The 16,762-nt window shown below is 37.3% G+C and overlaps 1 protein-coding gene across 4 annotated transcripts in view; it reads right to left on the bottom strand.

Annotated features, from left to right (window-relative positions):
• AXDND1 (axonemal dynein light chain domain containing 1) overlaps positions 1 to 16,762 on the bottom strand; it is an 82,455-nt gene that overhangs the window by 50,989 nt on the left and 14,704 nt on the right. For all 4 annotated transcript variants that reach the window (XM_029231132.1, XM_029231133.1, XM_029231130.1 and 1 more), the window contains exons 10-11: positions 3,610 to 3,750; positions 2,811 to 2,915 (exon numbers count right to left, since the gene is read on the bottom strand). In XM_029231132.1, the coding sequence (XP_029086965.1) occupies positions 2,811 to 2,915; positions 3,610 to 3,750 (246 nt within the window). The remainder of the gene's footprint in view (positions 1 to 2,810; positions 2,916 to 3,609; positions 3,751 to 16,762) is intronic.

A 16,762-nucleotide genomic window follows, 5' to 3' on the forward strand; every position in this document is an offset into this window, starting at 1 on the left:
TCTTGTTTACCAGAACATACCTTTTCCTTCTAACTTACACTGAAGCTTCTTTTAGAATTAAAATCCCTTCTGAGGTTAAATACAAACACAGAAGTTATAAAGTGATTGGTAGCCTTTCACAAACCTTTTGAAAACACTTCCTCCTAAGGAACATTAACTTTTCTGTAAGAATAAAAGGTCAGTGACACAAAATTCTTCTAATTTTGTTGAAAGCCATTAACCGCCAACATCAGTTCCTAAAGCCTCCTTCTATTTGGAGGCATCCACTTGTTCAAACTGAGAAAAAATTAATCACTGTAGGTGGCACACAGATGAATGTACATATAAAAATTCAACAAGCAATAACCTTAAGAGTTATGCACTTTACTATCTAAAAGACCTCAATTTTAAAAAGGGAATTAATGACCCTTATTTATCTTTTTTTAAAATATCTTTATTGGAGTATAATTGCTTTACAATGTTAGTTTCTGCTGTACAACGAACTAAATCAGCTATATGTGTACATATATCCCCATATCCCCTCCCTCTTGAGCCTCCCTCCCACCCTCCCTATCCCACCCCTCTAGGTTGTCACAAAGCATCAAGCTGATCTCCCTGTGCTATGCAGCAGCTTCCCACTAGCCACCCATTTTACATTTGGTAGTGTATATGTGAATGACTCTTATTTATAACAGTCAAAGAAAAAATTCAGAAACAACCTTAATGTCCAACAACAAGGGACTGGCCAAATAAAATATATAACGCAGCTCTGTGATGAAAATACTCTGTAGCTAATTAAAGATCATGTTCTTAGGACTTCCCTGGTGGCGCAGTGGTTAAGAATCTGCCTGCCAATGCAGGGAACATGGGTTCGAGCCCTGGTCCAGGAAGATCCCACATGCCACGGAGCAACTAAGCCCATGAGCCACAACTACTGAGCATACGCTCTAGAGCCCACATGCCACAACTACTGAAGCCTGCACTCCTAGAGCCCATGCTCCACAACAAGAGAAGCCACCGCAGTGAGAAGCCTGCGCATCTCAACAAAGAGTAGCCCCGGCTCACCGCAACTAGAGAAAGCCCGTGTGCAGCAATGAAGACCCAACGCAGCCAAAAATAATTAATTAATTTAAAAAATAAATAAAAAATAAAGGTCATGTTCTTAATACTCTGGTACATAGGAAAAATTTTTGTGTACAACATAAAACAAGAAAACCCAAATGACAATAGTACATATTCAGTTTATATCATTTTTATAAAAAATATATAGAAAAAAGAAAAATATATTGAAATATTAATAGTAGTTAACTTTAAGAGAATTGTGAATGTTTTTAATTTTCTTATTTATGTGTTTCTGTATTTTCCAAATTTTCAACAAAATAATTAGTCACTATAAGAAAAAAATATTACCTACAATATCTAATCACACACACACAAAATGAACCATCCTACTTCAGAACCATCAATGTTTAAAGAAAATGAGATTTTTTTTCTCTCTTTTCTTCCCCTTCTCTCTGATTTTAGATGTTTTGTTCCGATAACTGACATTAGCACAAAAGAAATTCTAATTTATTTATTTTTCAAAGATTTTTATTTTTATTTTTTTATTTTATTTTATTTTTAGCTGCATCGGGTCTCAGTTGCAGCACATGGGATCTTCATTGAGGCATGCAGGATCTTTAGTTGCGGCATGCAGCATCTAGTTCCCTCACCAGGGATTGAACTCAGGTCCCCTGCATTGGGAGAGTGGAGTCTTAACCACTGGACCACCAGGGAAGTCCCGAAATTGTGATTTTTTTAAATTTATTTTTGCTTGTCTGTGTTTTCTAATTTTCTTATAAGGCACATGTACTGCTTCTATGATAATATAATAATATTTTAAATCAACTAAATAAAAAATTAAAATGCAATCATATATATCTTCTGATACATACCCAAGAGCTTCCTAGTAATCAGAACTCTAACAGAAAACAAAATAGAATATGAAAATGAAATAGAATAGAGGTCAGCAAACTACAGCCTGTGGGTCAAACCTGGCCCACCACTTGTTTTTATATAGCACATGAGCTAAGAATTTTACTTCTTTTATTTTTTATATATTTGATTTATTTTATATTTTTTAATATATAGGTTAAAAAACAATAGGAGAATAATATTCTGTAACACATGGAAATATTATAAATTCAGATTTCAGTGTCAATAAATAAAGTTTTATTGGAACACAATCATGTTCTGGTATTGTCCTTGGCTGCTTTTGCACTACAGTGGCACACATTACAAAGGAACAGTTGATTGAGTAGTTGCATCAGAAACCATATCTCACCATCTGGCCCTTTACAGAAAAAGTCTGCTAACCCCTGAAATAGAATAAAAACATTAGGACCACAGTAGAGTCACTAAAATCTAAAAAAGAACTACACTCACACTACTAACTAGGAAAATACAAACAAAAGCCAGGTACATTTCATATCTATTAGACTGATAAAAAATATGAGCAAAAGGGAAATCTCATACACTGATTAGAGGATATACTGGTACAACCACTTTCTGGAGTATCTGGTAACATCCAGCAAGACAAGGCTATGCATATCCTATGACCCAGTAATTCCACTTCTAGGTTTACCCCCCTGGAAAATTCGCACACAAGGAGACACAAGATGTGTATTACAACAGTGTGTGGAAGAGTTAATATATACAATGAACTTTAACATATATTAACTCCTTTAAGCACTGTTGTAATTCAAAAAACTTCAAATGCTTCTAAAAATTTTTATTTCTTGAAATAAGGCGTGAAGCAAGTATGACATAATGGCTAACATTCGGTAACTCACCTGGCATTCTTTTCAGCATCTAAAAGAGCTTGTGCCAAAGCTCTGTGGGCCTTCTCTGCTTCCTTTGTTAATTTCATATCATGTGCCTGAACCAAACACAGCTCCCTGAAATAAAGCAAGCAAATTTTGTATTCATAGTTGAAGATTTTGAAAACGTTTCTACCTAGGAAATCAGATTTATACTCAGGAATCTTCTCAGTTATCATGTGTACATCTCTTCCTAGTTTTTCTACCTTATAAACCAAATCAAGAAATCTAGTGTTCATTCAGGTGGACTCTTACCAGGTTTGGCAATGGAATCAGACTGGCTAGAAAAGGCAGAAAGAAGATGGGGAGGATTCTCTAGAATGGAGTGAAGGCAGATGCTGGCAGGCAAGGCCTTAAGGCTGCTCTGTCCTACCCTCTGACATGCCTATCCTATCCTCTTCATTCTTGTCACTAATCATCTTGCCACAAGGTTGGCTGATCACTAAATGTGATCGCTGTTATATATAATGCTTATTCTCTGTGGGATTTGAACCTTAACATCCATAATCACGGCGCTGCTCTGTAAACCAAACTAAGATAAGCATCTCTATTTTGGAAGGAAGAACAAGAGTCTTTTCCCTATCAAACATACAACAGACCCCTAGTTTTGTGTTAACCTGTGTAACCCATGTCTCTACAGTTATATCCAGGTCTTTCTGTTCTCTTGCAAAACACGAAAAGAGAATCAGAGAGTCCTCACCTTTAATCATTCTACTTTCCCTGAGTATTTTTTACTCTTTAGAGACAGGGCTTTGATAAGCACAGTTTTTACCTGGTCAGTTCCTCAATAACATTATTAAAATTGTACAGTTCTTCTAAAATGCGCTGGTCCATCACTCGCTGAGTTACCATGTCTTTGTAGAAGTCAGTCATATGCCAGGCAATTTGATCAAGCATTTGTACATACCGCTCTCTGTATGAGAAAGAAGGAAAACAAGACATCATGCAGAAGAAAAGGAAAAACGAGCCAGAAAATATGTGAGAGAGAAAGTAATGTTAGGGAAAGAAATAGCAAACAGATACTCACAAAAGATATGTGGGGAGAAAAAGACAGAAAAAGAAAAGGATCTAGGCTGCGAATTCCTGCCATGCTCATGAATGAATGCGCATTCCAAGTGAATGAACTGTGGAGAATTTTAATCAGAGTCATAATTATTTGGAATATAATGTCCGAGATGTAAAACAAAATAAGGACTTTTTAAATTTCTTCTTCTAAATTATAAACTCTATCAGGATAAAAACTATGTCTTACGTATTTACACATTTACAACATCTAACAGAGTGCCTTGAATATAGTGGAATTTTTCTAAATAGTTTTTTTTGTAAATAGTTGAATTCATGAATAAAACCACTTTCTCAAACTGACCAAAATGTAAAAAGACACCAACTGTTTAAAAATAAACAAGACAAAGAAGTCTTTAAGTGCTAAGAAGTAATTTCTCTTGCTTCTGAATAAAACCAAACAAAATATTTGGAAATGATCACAGATGATAAATTATAAATACCATAACTGAGCACTCTTCATTTATTTTAAAAGTGATCTAGGTATTGTATTCTAAGCCTGAGACCCTAGAATTTTAATATCTTTCAGCTGAAATAATCATTTAGCTTGATCTCTCACCCACTGACAAAAAGAATTATCCAGCCCTTGCTTAAACACTTAAAGTGACAGGGAGTTTATCAGCTCAATGTGCAGCTCGTACATTGGGGCGTATCAATTTTTAAAACACCTTCTTTAGGACCCTCCCTCATGGCAATATAGGGACAAAATATTCTGAAGGGCCTTCCCATTACAACACAACTATATCCATGATAAAGCATACTTCTTGAAGCATTACTGGGCTCACAGAAAGAAATAGAAGTCTCTAGGGATGAAAAAACAACAACAAACTAAATACGGTAAGCTAACAGTGGAGTGGGAAGTGGTAACCAGTATTCACTAGGAAAACCCAAGGTCAGGGGTGGCCCAGTAAAAATACCAACATTGGGTCCCAGAGACTAAGTCTTGGGCTTTCTTCAAAGTGGGCAACCTGGGAGTAGGACTATTGGATGAAGCCAGGATTCCAGAAAAGAAAAAATACAAATCATCCCTTCAGGAAGCATCCATGACTTATACCCTGAGGATTTCATGATTAAGATTAGCCAAATATTAGTCACACAAGCAAAGACTGGAAAATACTCATGTAAATAAACCATCATGAATGAGACGCAGAAGAAACAACACACAGTAGATTTAGATACCAATGGTCTTCATATATTAGAATTATCAGATTTAGAATACAAAACTATGCATGAAATGTCTGAGAAATAAAAGATGGAATTTAAACATGAATAAGCAACAAAAAACTTATCAAATATGATGAGACAGATATGGACACAAACCAACAGAACTCTCAGGGGAAAAATGTAATTATCAAACTGTAAAACTCAATAGATGAGTTACAGCAGAATAGATGTAGCTAAAGAGAGTATTAATGTCCTGGAAAAAATACCCAGAATGCAGCACAGAGACAAGGAGGTGGAAATTATGAAATAGAGATAAAGAGACGAAGAGCATAGAATGAGAAGATCTAATATAAGTCTAATCAGAGTTCCAGAAAGAGAAAACAGAGAGAATAGAGAACAAACATTCATCAAAGAGATCATCACTGATACTTCTCCAAAACTTATGAAGGACATTAGTTTATACATAGGATTGTGGTACAGATATAGGTGCAAGAAATAAAAAAAAGAAATCCAGAGGAACCAAATACACTCTCCTTCCTAAAATAACAATGACAACAACAAAAAAAGACACAGTATGTGAAACAATTTTTGAGACATTGGGTATCAAGCAATGAAAGAAAGTGATTCCTGAGACACCAGAAATAAATAAGGTAAGCACTATGATTGCTCCAACTTGCTGGCCTGAGAGAGTTTTCAGGCCATGCAATAAGGAGATGGAACCCATGAGGACCCCACTGGACTCCCTAATTTAAGGAGACAGAGCTAAGAGTCTAGAGAGATGAAAGTGGCTGGAGTTCAGAGGACAAGCTACCAGGGAGAAAAGAGCTGCACAGAGAGACCTCTGGAGGTCTACAGAGGGTCCCCCTCAAGTATTCAGCTAAGTAATGATCAGGGCATAAATGTGAAGAAACTTTCTGAGACCAGGGAAAGAACCATCTGAAAGGATCAAAGGTAAGAGTGCCCGGCACTCACACATGGCTCAAAATCATGCCTGTTCCACCTAGCCAAACTGGAAAAATTCATGATTCATGGGGCAGTGGATAGAATACAAAGAAAAGTCTAGTCTCAGTATTCAGGAATAATTAGCCCTAAATTGAGCACTGTTCTGGTCCTGCCTAAAGGTCCCAAAAGGTCAAACTGTTTTCAAGCAACAGTTGTGTCCCAGAATAAAGCTCAAGAATATTTTTAAGAGTACAAAAATACATAGTATCCAATAAGGTAAAATTCAATGTCTGCCGTTCAATCAAAATTACCAAGCATGCAAAGAAATAGGAAAACACAACCATGAAGTGAAAAATCAATCAATCAAAACTGACCCAGAAATGGCATAAGTGTTAGAATTAACAGATAAGGACATTAAAAGTTATCATAACTATATTCCATATGTTCAAAAAGTTAAGGAGTATAACTGATTCACTTTGTTATAAGGCAGAAACTAACACACCATTGTAAAGCAATTATACTCTAATAAAGATGTAAAGAAAAAAAAAAGTTAAGGAGACATGGATAGTATTTTTTAAAAGACCCTAACTGAGCTTCTAGAAATGAAAACTACAGTGTCTCAGATGAAAATACCACTGGGTGGGATTAAAAGCAGATTAGATACTGCAGAAGAAAAGATCAGTGAATTTGAAGATACAGCAATAGAAGCTATCCAAAATGAACAGTAAAAGAGAAAAAAATAATTTAAAGATTTCAAAACATCAGTGACCTGTGGGATAATTTCATTATTAGTGGCCTAATATATGTGTAAATAGACTCCCCTGAAGAGGGGGAGAGCAGAAAAAATACTTGAAGAAAAATGAGCCAAAAAATTTCCATATTTGATGAAAAATATAAATTCACAGATCCAAAAAGCTCAATGAATACCAAGCATAAGAAACATGAAGAAAACTACACCAAAACACATCATAGTCAAATTGTTCTAAAGCAGTGATATGGTGCCCAGAATTTAATGAATTCCACAAAATAATGGTCAGGACATTTTTCATCAGATTAAAATTCAAGTGAGAGTAAAGAAACCAGTCTGGAAAGACCACATAACATATTACCTCAACTGTATGATGTTCTAGAAAAGAGAAAAAGGATAGAGACAGTAAAAAGACCAGTGGTTACTGAGGGTTCAGGGTGAGGGGGGATGGGAAGGGAGGAGGGATAAATAGGTGATGCACAAGGGTTTTTAGGACCATGAAACTATTCTGTATGATACTGTAATGTTGTGATACCGACTGATACCATATTTTGAAATCAACATGGACAAATTAGCGTGCTTTCCATGTGTAGTATATTTCACTAAGAAAACCTGAAAGAACTGGGGATGTTTAGCTTAACAGAATGCATAAGAGGAAGACAAAATGCCTGTTTTCAAATATTTAAAGAGCTATAAGATGAAAGGAAGAATGGACTTCTTTTGAGGATTTTTAGAGTACAAAATTAGGATTAGCAGGTAGAAGTTATAGGAAGGTAGATAACACTTATATAAAGGAGGTGTTTAAATTTCTTCTTATGTGAAATTTGATACACAAAGTAATATCGGCAATGTAAATGAGGAATCACAATGATGAGATGACTACTGAGGAACACTTCGTAATTTTTATTAAGATATAATTTACATGCCATAAAATTCACCCTTTAAAAGTGTATGATAATGTGTTTAGTATATTCACAAAGTTGTGAAACCCTCAACCTATCTAATTCTGGAGTATTTTCATCATCCTCAAACACCTCTTAACAGTACCTGTTAGCAGTCACTCTCCATTCTTCTTTCTCTCATTTCCTGGCAACTACTAATCTACTTTCTGTCTAGATTTGCCTCTTCTGGACATTTCACATAAACTGAATCATACAGTATGTGATCTTTTGTGACTAGCTTCTTTCACTTAGCATAATGTTTTCAAGGTTCATCCATGGTAAATCATGTATCAGTACTTCATTCCTTTCTATGGTTGAAAAATATGCATTTGTCAAAACCCATAGAACTGTATAACAAAAGAATAAACCTTAATGTAAACTGTGAACTTCAGTCAATAATATTGATATATTGTTTCATTACTTATAACAAATATACTACATTAACACAAGATGTTAATAATGAGAGAAACTGTATACAGAGGACAGAGGGGTATATGGACACTCTCTGTATTATCTGTTCAATTCTTCTGTAGATCTAAAACTATGTTTTTTATAAATTTATTTTAATTATTTATTTTTGGCTGCGTTGGGTTGTCATTGCTGCAAGCAGGCTTTCTCTAGTTGCGGCGAGCGGGGGCTACTCTTGGTTGCGGTGCATGGGCTCCTCATTATGGTGGCATCTCTTGTTGAGGAGCATGGGCTCTAGGTGTGCAGGCTTCAGTACTTGTGGCGCATGGGCTTAGCTGCTCCATGGCATGTGGGATATTCCCGGATCAGGGCTCAAACCCATGTCCCCTGCATTGGCAGGTGGATTCTTAACCACTGCACCACCAGGGAAGTCCTAAAACTATTTTTCTTTTAAACTTTTTATTTTTTAAAAGAAAGTAAGGTGAGCACATTTTAAAAAAAATGAATAGGTAAGTAACAAGCTGGGAGAAAATATTAAGTATAGTCAATCCTTGAACACTGCAGGGGTTGGGGCGCCCACTCCACTGCAGTTGAAAATCTGTGGACAGTCATCCCTTGGTATCTGTGGGAGACTGGTTCCAGGACCCACTGTGGACACCAAAATCCAACGATGCTCAAGTCCCACAGTCAGCCCTCTGTATCTAAGGTTTCAAATCCACAGATTTAACCAACCATGGATCATGTAGTACTGTATTTATTAGGAAAAAAAAAAATCCATGCTTAAGTAGGCCCATGCAGTTTAAACTCACATTGTTCAAGGGTCAACTGTATGTATGTTTTAAAATACATTAAAATATATGTAAAAATAAAATAAAATTATATATATAACAAAAGACTAGTTTCTGAGATGTATAAAGAACTCCTAAAGCTCAATAATAAAAAGACAAACAACCTGATTTAAAACTAGGCAAAAGATTTGAACAGACATTTCACAAAAAGAATATATGGTCAAGAAGCTCATGAAAAAGTGTTCAACATCAAGAGTTGGCAGGGAGGGACTTCCCTGATGGTCCAGTGGTAAAGAATCCGCCTTGCAATGCAGGGGACGTGGGTTTGATCCCTGGTCAGGGAACTAAGATGCCATATGCCACAGGGCAACTAAGCCTGTGTGCCACAACTACTGAGCTTGCGTGCCTCAACTAGAGAGCCTGCATGCCACAAATTACAGAGCCCATGCATTCTGGAACCCACGCCACAACTAAAGAGCCCACCCGCCCTGGAGCCTGCACACCACAACTAAAGAAGAGAAAAAGAAAACCCACATGTCACAACTAGAAAGAAGCCCACACATCACAACAAAGAGCCCACGTGCTGCAACAAAAGATCCACATGACTCAACAAAAAGATCCCACGTGCTGCAACTAAGATCTGACACAGCCAAAAATAAATAAATCTTAAAAGAAAAAAAAAAGAGTTGGCAGGGAAATGTAGGTTAAAAGCATAATAACATACTATTATACATCCACCATAATGTCCAAAATTAAAAAGAACTACAAAACTAAATGTTGGCAAAAATATGGAGCAACCAGAACTCTCACACACTACTAGCAGGAGTATATAATGGTACAAACACTTTAGGGAAAAATATGATTATCCCCCTTTTTTTTTCAGATATATATATATTTCTAATAGATCTTTATTGGAGTATAATTGCTTCACAATACTGTGTTAGTTTCTGTTGCACAACAAAGTGAATCAGCCATATGCATACACATGTCCCCACATCCCCTCCCTCTTCAGCCTCCCTACCATCCTCCCTATCCCACTCCTCTAGGTCTTCACGAAGCACCGAGCCGATCTCCCTGTGCTGCGCTGCTGCTTTCCACCAGTCAACTATTTTACGTTTGGTAGTGTATATATATCAATGCTACTCTCACTTCGTCCCAGCTTCACCCTCTCACCCCATGTCCTCAGGTCCATTCTCTATGTCTACCTCTTTATTCCTGCCCTGCAACTAGGTTCATCAATACTTTTTTTTTTTTTTTAGATTCCATATATATGTGTTAGTGTATGGTATTTGTTTTTCACTTTCTGACTTACTTCACTCTGTGCAAGAGACTCTAGGTCCATCCACCTGACTACAAATAACTCAATTTCATTTCTTTTTATGGCTGAGTAATATTCCATTGTATATATGTGCCACTTCTTTATCCATTCATCTGTCAGTAGACATTTCAGTTGGTTCCATGTCCTGGCTATTGTAAATAGTGATGCAATGAACATTGTGGTGCATGTCTCTTTTTGAATTATGGTTTTCTCAGGGTATATGCCCACTAGTGGGATTGCTGGGTCATATGGTAGTTCTATTTTTAGTTTTTTAAGGAACCTCCATACTGTTTTCCATAGTGGTTGTATCAATTCACATTCCCACCAACAGCACAGGAGGGTTCCCTTTTCACCATACCCTTTCCAGCATTTATTGTTTCTAGATTTTTTGATAATGGTCATTCTGACCGGCGCAAAGTGACACCTCATTGTAGTTTTGATTTGCATTTCTCTATTAGTGATGCTGAGCATCTTTTCATGTGCCTCTTGGCCATCCATATGTCTTCCTTGGTGAAACTTCTATTTAGATATTCCATCCATTTTTTAACTGAATTGTTTGTTTTTTTGATACTGAGCTCCATGAGCTGTTTGTATATTTTGGAGATTAATCCTTTGTCTGTTGTTTGATTTGCAAATATTTTCTCCCATTCTGAGGGTCATATTTTTGTCTTGTTTATGGTTTCCTTTGCTGTGCAAAAGCTTTTAAGTTTAATTAAGTGCCATTTTTTTATTTTTGTTTTTATTTCCATTACTCTAGGAGGTGGGTCAAAAAAGATCTTGCTGTGGTTTATATCAAAGAGTGTTTTTCCTATGTTTTCCTCTAAGAGTTTTACACTGTCTGGTCCTACATTTAAGTCTTTAATCCATTTGGAGTTTATTTTTGTGTATGGTGTTAGGTAGTGTTCTAATTTCATTCTTTTACATGTAGCTGTCCAGTTTTCCCAGCACCACTTATTGAAGAGGCTGTCTTTTCTCCATTGTAAGTTCTTGCCTCCTTTGTTGTAAACTAGGTGCCCATATATGTGTGGGTTTATCTCTGGGCACTCTATCCTGTACCATTGATCTATATTTCTGTTTTTGCGCCAGTACCACATTGTCTTGATTACTGTAGCTTTGTGGTATAGTTTGAAATCAGGGAGCTTGATTCCTCCAACTCTGTTTTTCTTTCCCAAGATTGCCTTGGCTATTCGGGGTCTTTTGTGTTTCTATACAAATTGTAAGATATTTTTGTCCTAATTCTGTGAAGAATGCCATTGGTAGTTTGATGGGGACTGCACTGAATCTGTAGATTGCTTTGGGTAGTACAGTCATTTTCACAATATTGATTCTTCCAATCCAAGAACATGGTATATTTCTCCATCTGTTTATGTCATCTTTGATTTCTTTCATCAGTGTTTTATAGTTTTCTGAGTACAAGTGTTTCTCCACCTTAGGCAGGTTTATTCCTAGGTACTTTATTCTTTTCGTTGCAGTGGTAAATGGGAGTGTTTCCTTAATTTCTCTTTCTGATTTTTTGTTGTTGGTGTATAAGGAAGCCAGAGATTTCCGTGCATTAATTTTGTATTCTGCAACTTTACCAAATTCATTGATTAGTTCTAGTCGTTTTCTGGTGGCATCTTTAGGATATTCTATGTATAGTATCATGTCATTGGCAAAGAGTGACAGTTTTACTTCTTCTTTTCCCATTTGTATTCCTTTTACTTCTTTTTCTTCTCTGATTGATGTGGCTAGGACTTCCAAAACTATGCTGAATAAGAGTGGCGAGAGTGGTCATCCTTGTCTTGTTCCTGATCTTAGTGGAGATGCTTTCAGTTTTTCACCATTGCGTATGATGCTTGCTGTGGGTTTCTCATATATGGCCTGTATTATGTTGAGGTAGGTTCCCTCTCTGCCCATTTTCTGAGAATTTTTATCATAAATGGGTGTTGAATTTTGTCAGAAGCTTTTTCTGCATCTAGTGAGAGGATCATATGGTTTATATTCCTTAATTTGTTAATATGGTGTATCACATTGACTGATTTGCATATATTGAAGAATCCTTGCATCCCTGGGATAATTCTACTTGATCATGGTGTATGATCCTTTTACTGTGCTGTTGGATTCTGTTTGCTAGTATTTTGTTCAGGATTTTTGCATCTATATTCATCAGTGATATTGGTCTATAATTTTCTTTTTTTGTCGTATCTTTGCCTGGTTTTGCTATCAGGGTGATGGTGGCTTCATAGAATGAATTTGGGAGTGTTTCTCCTTCTGCAATTTTTTGGAAGAGTTTGAGAAGGACCAGTGTTAGCTTTTCTCTAAATGTTTGACAGAATTCACCTGTGAAGCCAACTGGTCCTGGACTTTTGTTTGTTGGAAGATTTTAAATTATGGTTTGAATTTCATTACTTGTTATAGGTCTGTTTATATTTTCTAATTCTTCCTGGTTCAGTCTTGGAAAATTGTACCTTTCCAAGACTTTGTCCATTTCTCTGTGGCTGTCCATTTTATTGGCATATAGTTGTTTGTAGTAGTCTCTTATAACCCTTTATTTCTGCAGTGTCAGTTGTGATTTCTCCTTTTTCATTTCTAATATTATTGATTTGTGTCCTCTCCTTTTTTTTCTTGATGAGACTGGCTAAGGGTTTATCAATTTTGTTTATCTTCTCAAAGAACCAGCTTTTAGTTTTATTGCTCTTTGCTATTGTTTTCTTCGTTTCTATTTCATTTATTTCTGCTCTGATCTTTATGATTCCTTTCCTTCTACTGACTTTGGGTTTTCTTTGTTCTTCTTTCTCTACTTGTTTTAAGGGTAGGGTTAGATTGTTTACTTGAGATTTTTCTTGTTTCTTGAGGTGAGATTGACTCTTCCCTCTTAGAACTGCTTCTGCTGCATCCCATAGGTTTTGGGTTGTTGTGTTTTCATTGTCATTTGTTTCTGGGTATTTTTTAATTTCTTCTTTGATTTCTTCAGTGATCTCTTGGTTATTTAGTAGCACACTGTTTAGCCTCCATGTATTTGTGGTTTTCACAGTTTCTTTCCTGTAATTGATTTCCAATCTCATAGTGTTGTGGTCAGAAAAGATACTTGATATGATTTCAATTTTCTTAAATTTTCCAAGGCATGATTTGTGTCCCAAGATGTGATCTATCCTGGAGAATGTTCCATGTGCACTTGAGAAGAAAGTGTACTCTGCCACTTTTGGGTGGAATGTTCTATAACTATCAATTAAATCTATCTGGTCTATTGTGTCATTTAATTAAGCTTGTGTTTCCTTATTTATTTTCTGCTTGGATGATCTGTCCATTGGTGTAAGTCGGGTGTTAAAGTCCTCTACTATTATTGTGTTACTGTCAATTTCTCCTTTCATGGTTGTTAGCATTTGCCTTATGTATTGAGGTGCTCCTATGTTGGGTGCATAAACATTGATAATTGTTATATCTTCTTCTTGGATTTATCCTTTGATCATTATGTAGTGTCCCTCCTTGTCTCTTGTAACAGTCTTTATTTTAAACTCTATTTTACCTGATATGAGTATTGCTTTCTTTTGATTTCTGTTTGCATGGAATATCTTTTTCCATCCCTTCACTTTCAGTCTGTATGTGTCCCTAGGTCTGAAGTGGGTCTCTTGTAGACAGCATATATATGGCTCCTGTTTTTGTATCTATTCAGCCAGTCTGTGTCTTTTGGTTGGGGCATTTAATCCATTTACATTCAAGGCTATTATCGATATGTATGTTCCCATTACCATTTTCTTAATTGTTTGGGTTTTTTTTTTGTGGGTCTTTTTCTTCTCTTGTGTTTCCTGCCTAGAGAAGTTTCTTTAGCATTTGTTTTAAAGCTGGTTTGGTGGTGTTGAATTCTCTTAGCTTTTGCTTGTCTGAAAAGCTTTTGACTTCTCCATCAAATCTGAATGAGATCCTTGCTGGGTAGAGTAATCTTGGTTGTAGGTTTTTCTCTTTCATCACTTTAAGTATATTCTGCCACTCCCTTCTGGCCTGCAGAGTTTCCATTGAAAAATCAGCTGATAACCTTATGGGGATTCCTTTGTATGTTATTTTTTGTTTTTCCCTTGCTGCTTTTAATATTTTTTCTTTGAATTTAATTTTTGTTAGTTTGATTAATATGTGTCTTGGTGTGTTTCTCCTAGAGAGTCCTGTATGGGACACTCTGTGCTTCCTGGACCTGGGTGACTATTTCCTTTCCCATGTTAGGGAAGTTTTCGGCTATAATCTCTTCAAATATTTTCTCAGATACTTTCTTTTTCTCTTCTTCTGGGACCCCTATAATTTGAATGTTGGTGCATTTAGTGTTGTCCCAGAGGTCTCTGAGATTGTCTTCAATTCTTTTCATTCTTTTTTCTTTATTCTGCTCCTTGGTAGTTATTTTCACCATTTTGTCTTCCAGCTCACTTATTCGTTCTTCTGCCTCAGTTATTCTGTTATTGATTCCGTCTAGTGTATTTTTCATTTCAGTTATTGTGTTGTTCATCTTTCTTTGTTTGTTCTTTAGTTCTGCTAGTTCTTTGTTAAACACCTCTTGTATTTTCTCAATCCATGCCTCCATTCTATTTCCGAGATTCTGGATCATCTTTACTATCATTACTCTGAATTCTTTTTCAGGTAGATTGTGTATTTCCTCTTCATTTATTTGGTCTTGTAGGTTTTTACCTTGCTCCTTCATCTGTGACATTTTTTGCCATCTCATTTTTTTTTTTTTTTTCTTGAGTGGGATTGTGTTCCTGTCTTACTGGTTCTTTGGCCCGAGGCTTCCAACACTGGAGTTTGTAGGCTATTGGGTAGAGCTGCGTCTTGGTGCTGAGATGAGGAACTCCATGAGACCTCACTCCGATGGTTATTCCCTGGGGTCTGAGGTTCTCTGTTAGCCCAGTGGTTTGGACTTGGAGCTCCCACCGCAGGAGCTTCATCCCAACTTCTGGCTCATGAACCAAGATCCCGCAAGCCACATGGGGCAGCAAAAATAAACAAACAATAACAAAGTAAAAAATAAAATTAGACTAGGAAACTAACAGATATGCTAGAAAGAATATAACAATTAAAATATAGGTGAATCAACAACCAGAAGGTACATCAGTACCACAATAGTAAAAAAGGGGAGGAGGGAAAAGGAAAAAAAAAAAGGACCCACAGAGCTGTAAAAGGCCCTGGGGGCTGTGGGGGGTGGAGCTTAGGCTCAAGAAACAGAAGGGGCCCAGGCGTGCCCCCCACCCGTGGTCTCAGAGGGCAGGGGACCTCACCTGGGAGCCTAGCAGGCTTCCTGGGCTCGAGTGGACGGGGCAAACGCACTCCTCTCCTCTCCTGCTCCTCCAGTCTGGGAGGGCCCCTCCTGCCTGCCTCTCCTGATCTCCCTGGCCTCCTTCCTATACCTCCAGGACCAGTGCGGCTGGTGGGGGCGGAGGGGGGAGCCTTGGAGGGCAGGGGACCTGCCTGGGAGCTCAGCAGGCTCCCCAGGCCTGAGTGGGCAGGGCAAATGCCCTCCACTCCTCTCTCGCTCCTCCTGGAGGGCCCCTCCCGCCTGCCTCTCCTGATCTCCCTGGCCTCAGGGTCACCGATCCTTTCTGGCCTCCACTTCTCCTCCCCCCTCAGTCCCCCTATGTCTTACCGGTTCACTTTGGGGTTCTTCCCATCTCCTTGGGCGTCAGAGTCCCCCCACCAGCAGCTGGCACCCTAGTTGTGGGGAGATGCTAACTCCACATCTTCCCACACCGCCATCTTGACTCCACCCCTTGATAATTTCTTATAAGAATAAACTTAAACCGGGACTTCCCTGGCAGTACAGTGGTAAAGACTCCGTGCTTCCAATGCAGGGGGCACAGGTCCAATCCCTGGATGGGGAATTAAGATTCCGCATGCCGTGAGGCATGGCCAATAAATAAATAAATAGATAAACTTAAACTTACTTTATGATGCTTTGTACAACATGGGGAATATAGCCAATATTTCTGAATAAGTGTAAATGGAAAGTAATCTTTAAAATTTGTGTAAAAATAAACAATTTTTGAAAAAAATTTAAAAAAACAAACTTATGAACTAGCAATCCCATTCCTACATATTTACCCAAGAAATGAAAGCACATGTTCACAGAAAGACTCTTACAAGAATGTGCACAGTAGCTTTATTCATAATAGCCCCAAACTGGAAACAGTGCCCATCAATAGGAAAACAGATAAACTGCGTTTTGTTCCATTCATACAATGGAATACCACTCAGCAATAAAAAAGAACAAACTGCCCATACATGCACAATGTGGATGAATTTCAAAAACATGCTATGTGAAAGAAGCCTTACATAAAAGAGTATATACCATATGATCCCATTTGTATGAAGTTCCTAAATAGGCAAAACTAATCTAAGATTCAAAGAAGTCAGAACTTCTGGAGAAGGAGGGGTGGGCATTTCCGGGGAAAGAGCATTAAGGAACTTTGTGAGGTGGCCGTAATACCCTATATCTTGATAAGGGTTTGGGTTATTTAAGTGTATGTATCTGTCAAAAGTCAACAAATGCAGACAAGATTTGTCCATTTTATTATATGTAAATTTTACTTAAAAAGGAA

The sequence above is a fragment of the Monodon monoceros genome, unplaced genomic scaffold (genome assembly GCF_005190385.1).
Source record: "Monodon monoceros isolate NGI ecotype Baffin Bay Population unplaced genomic scaffold, NGI_Narwhal_1 Super_Scaffold_18, whole genome shotgun sequence".
NCBI lineage: Eukaryota > Metazoa > Chordata > Mammalia > Artiodactyla > Monodontidae > Monodon > Monodon monoceros.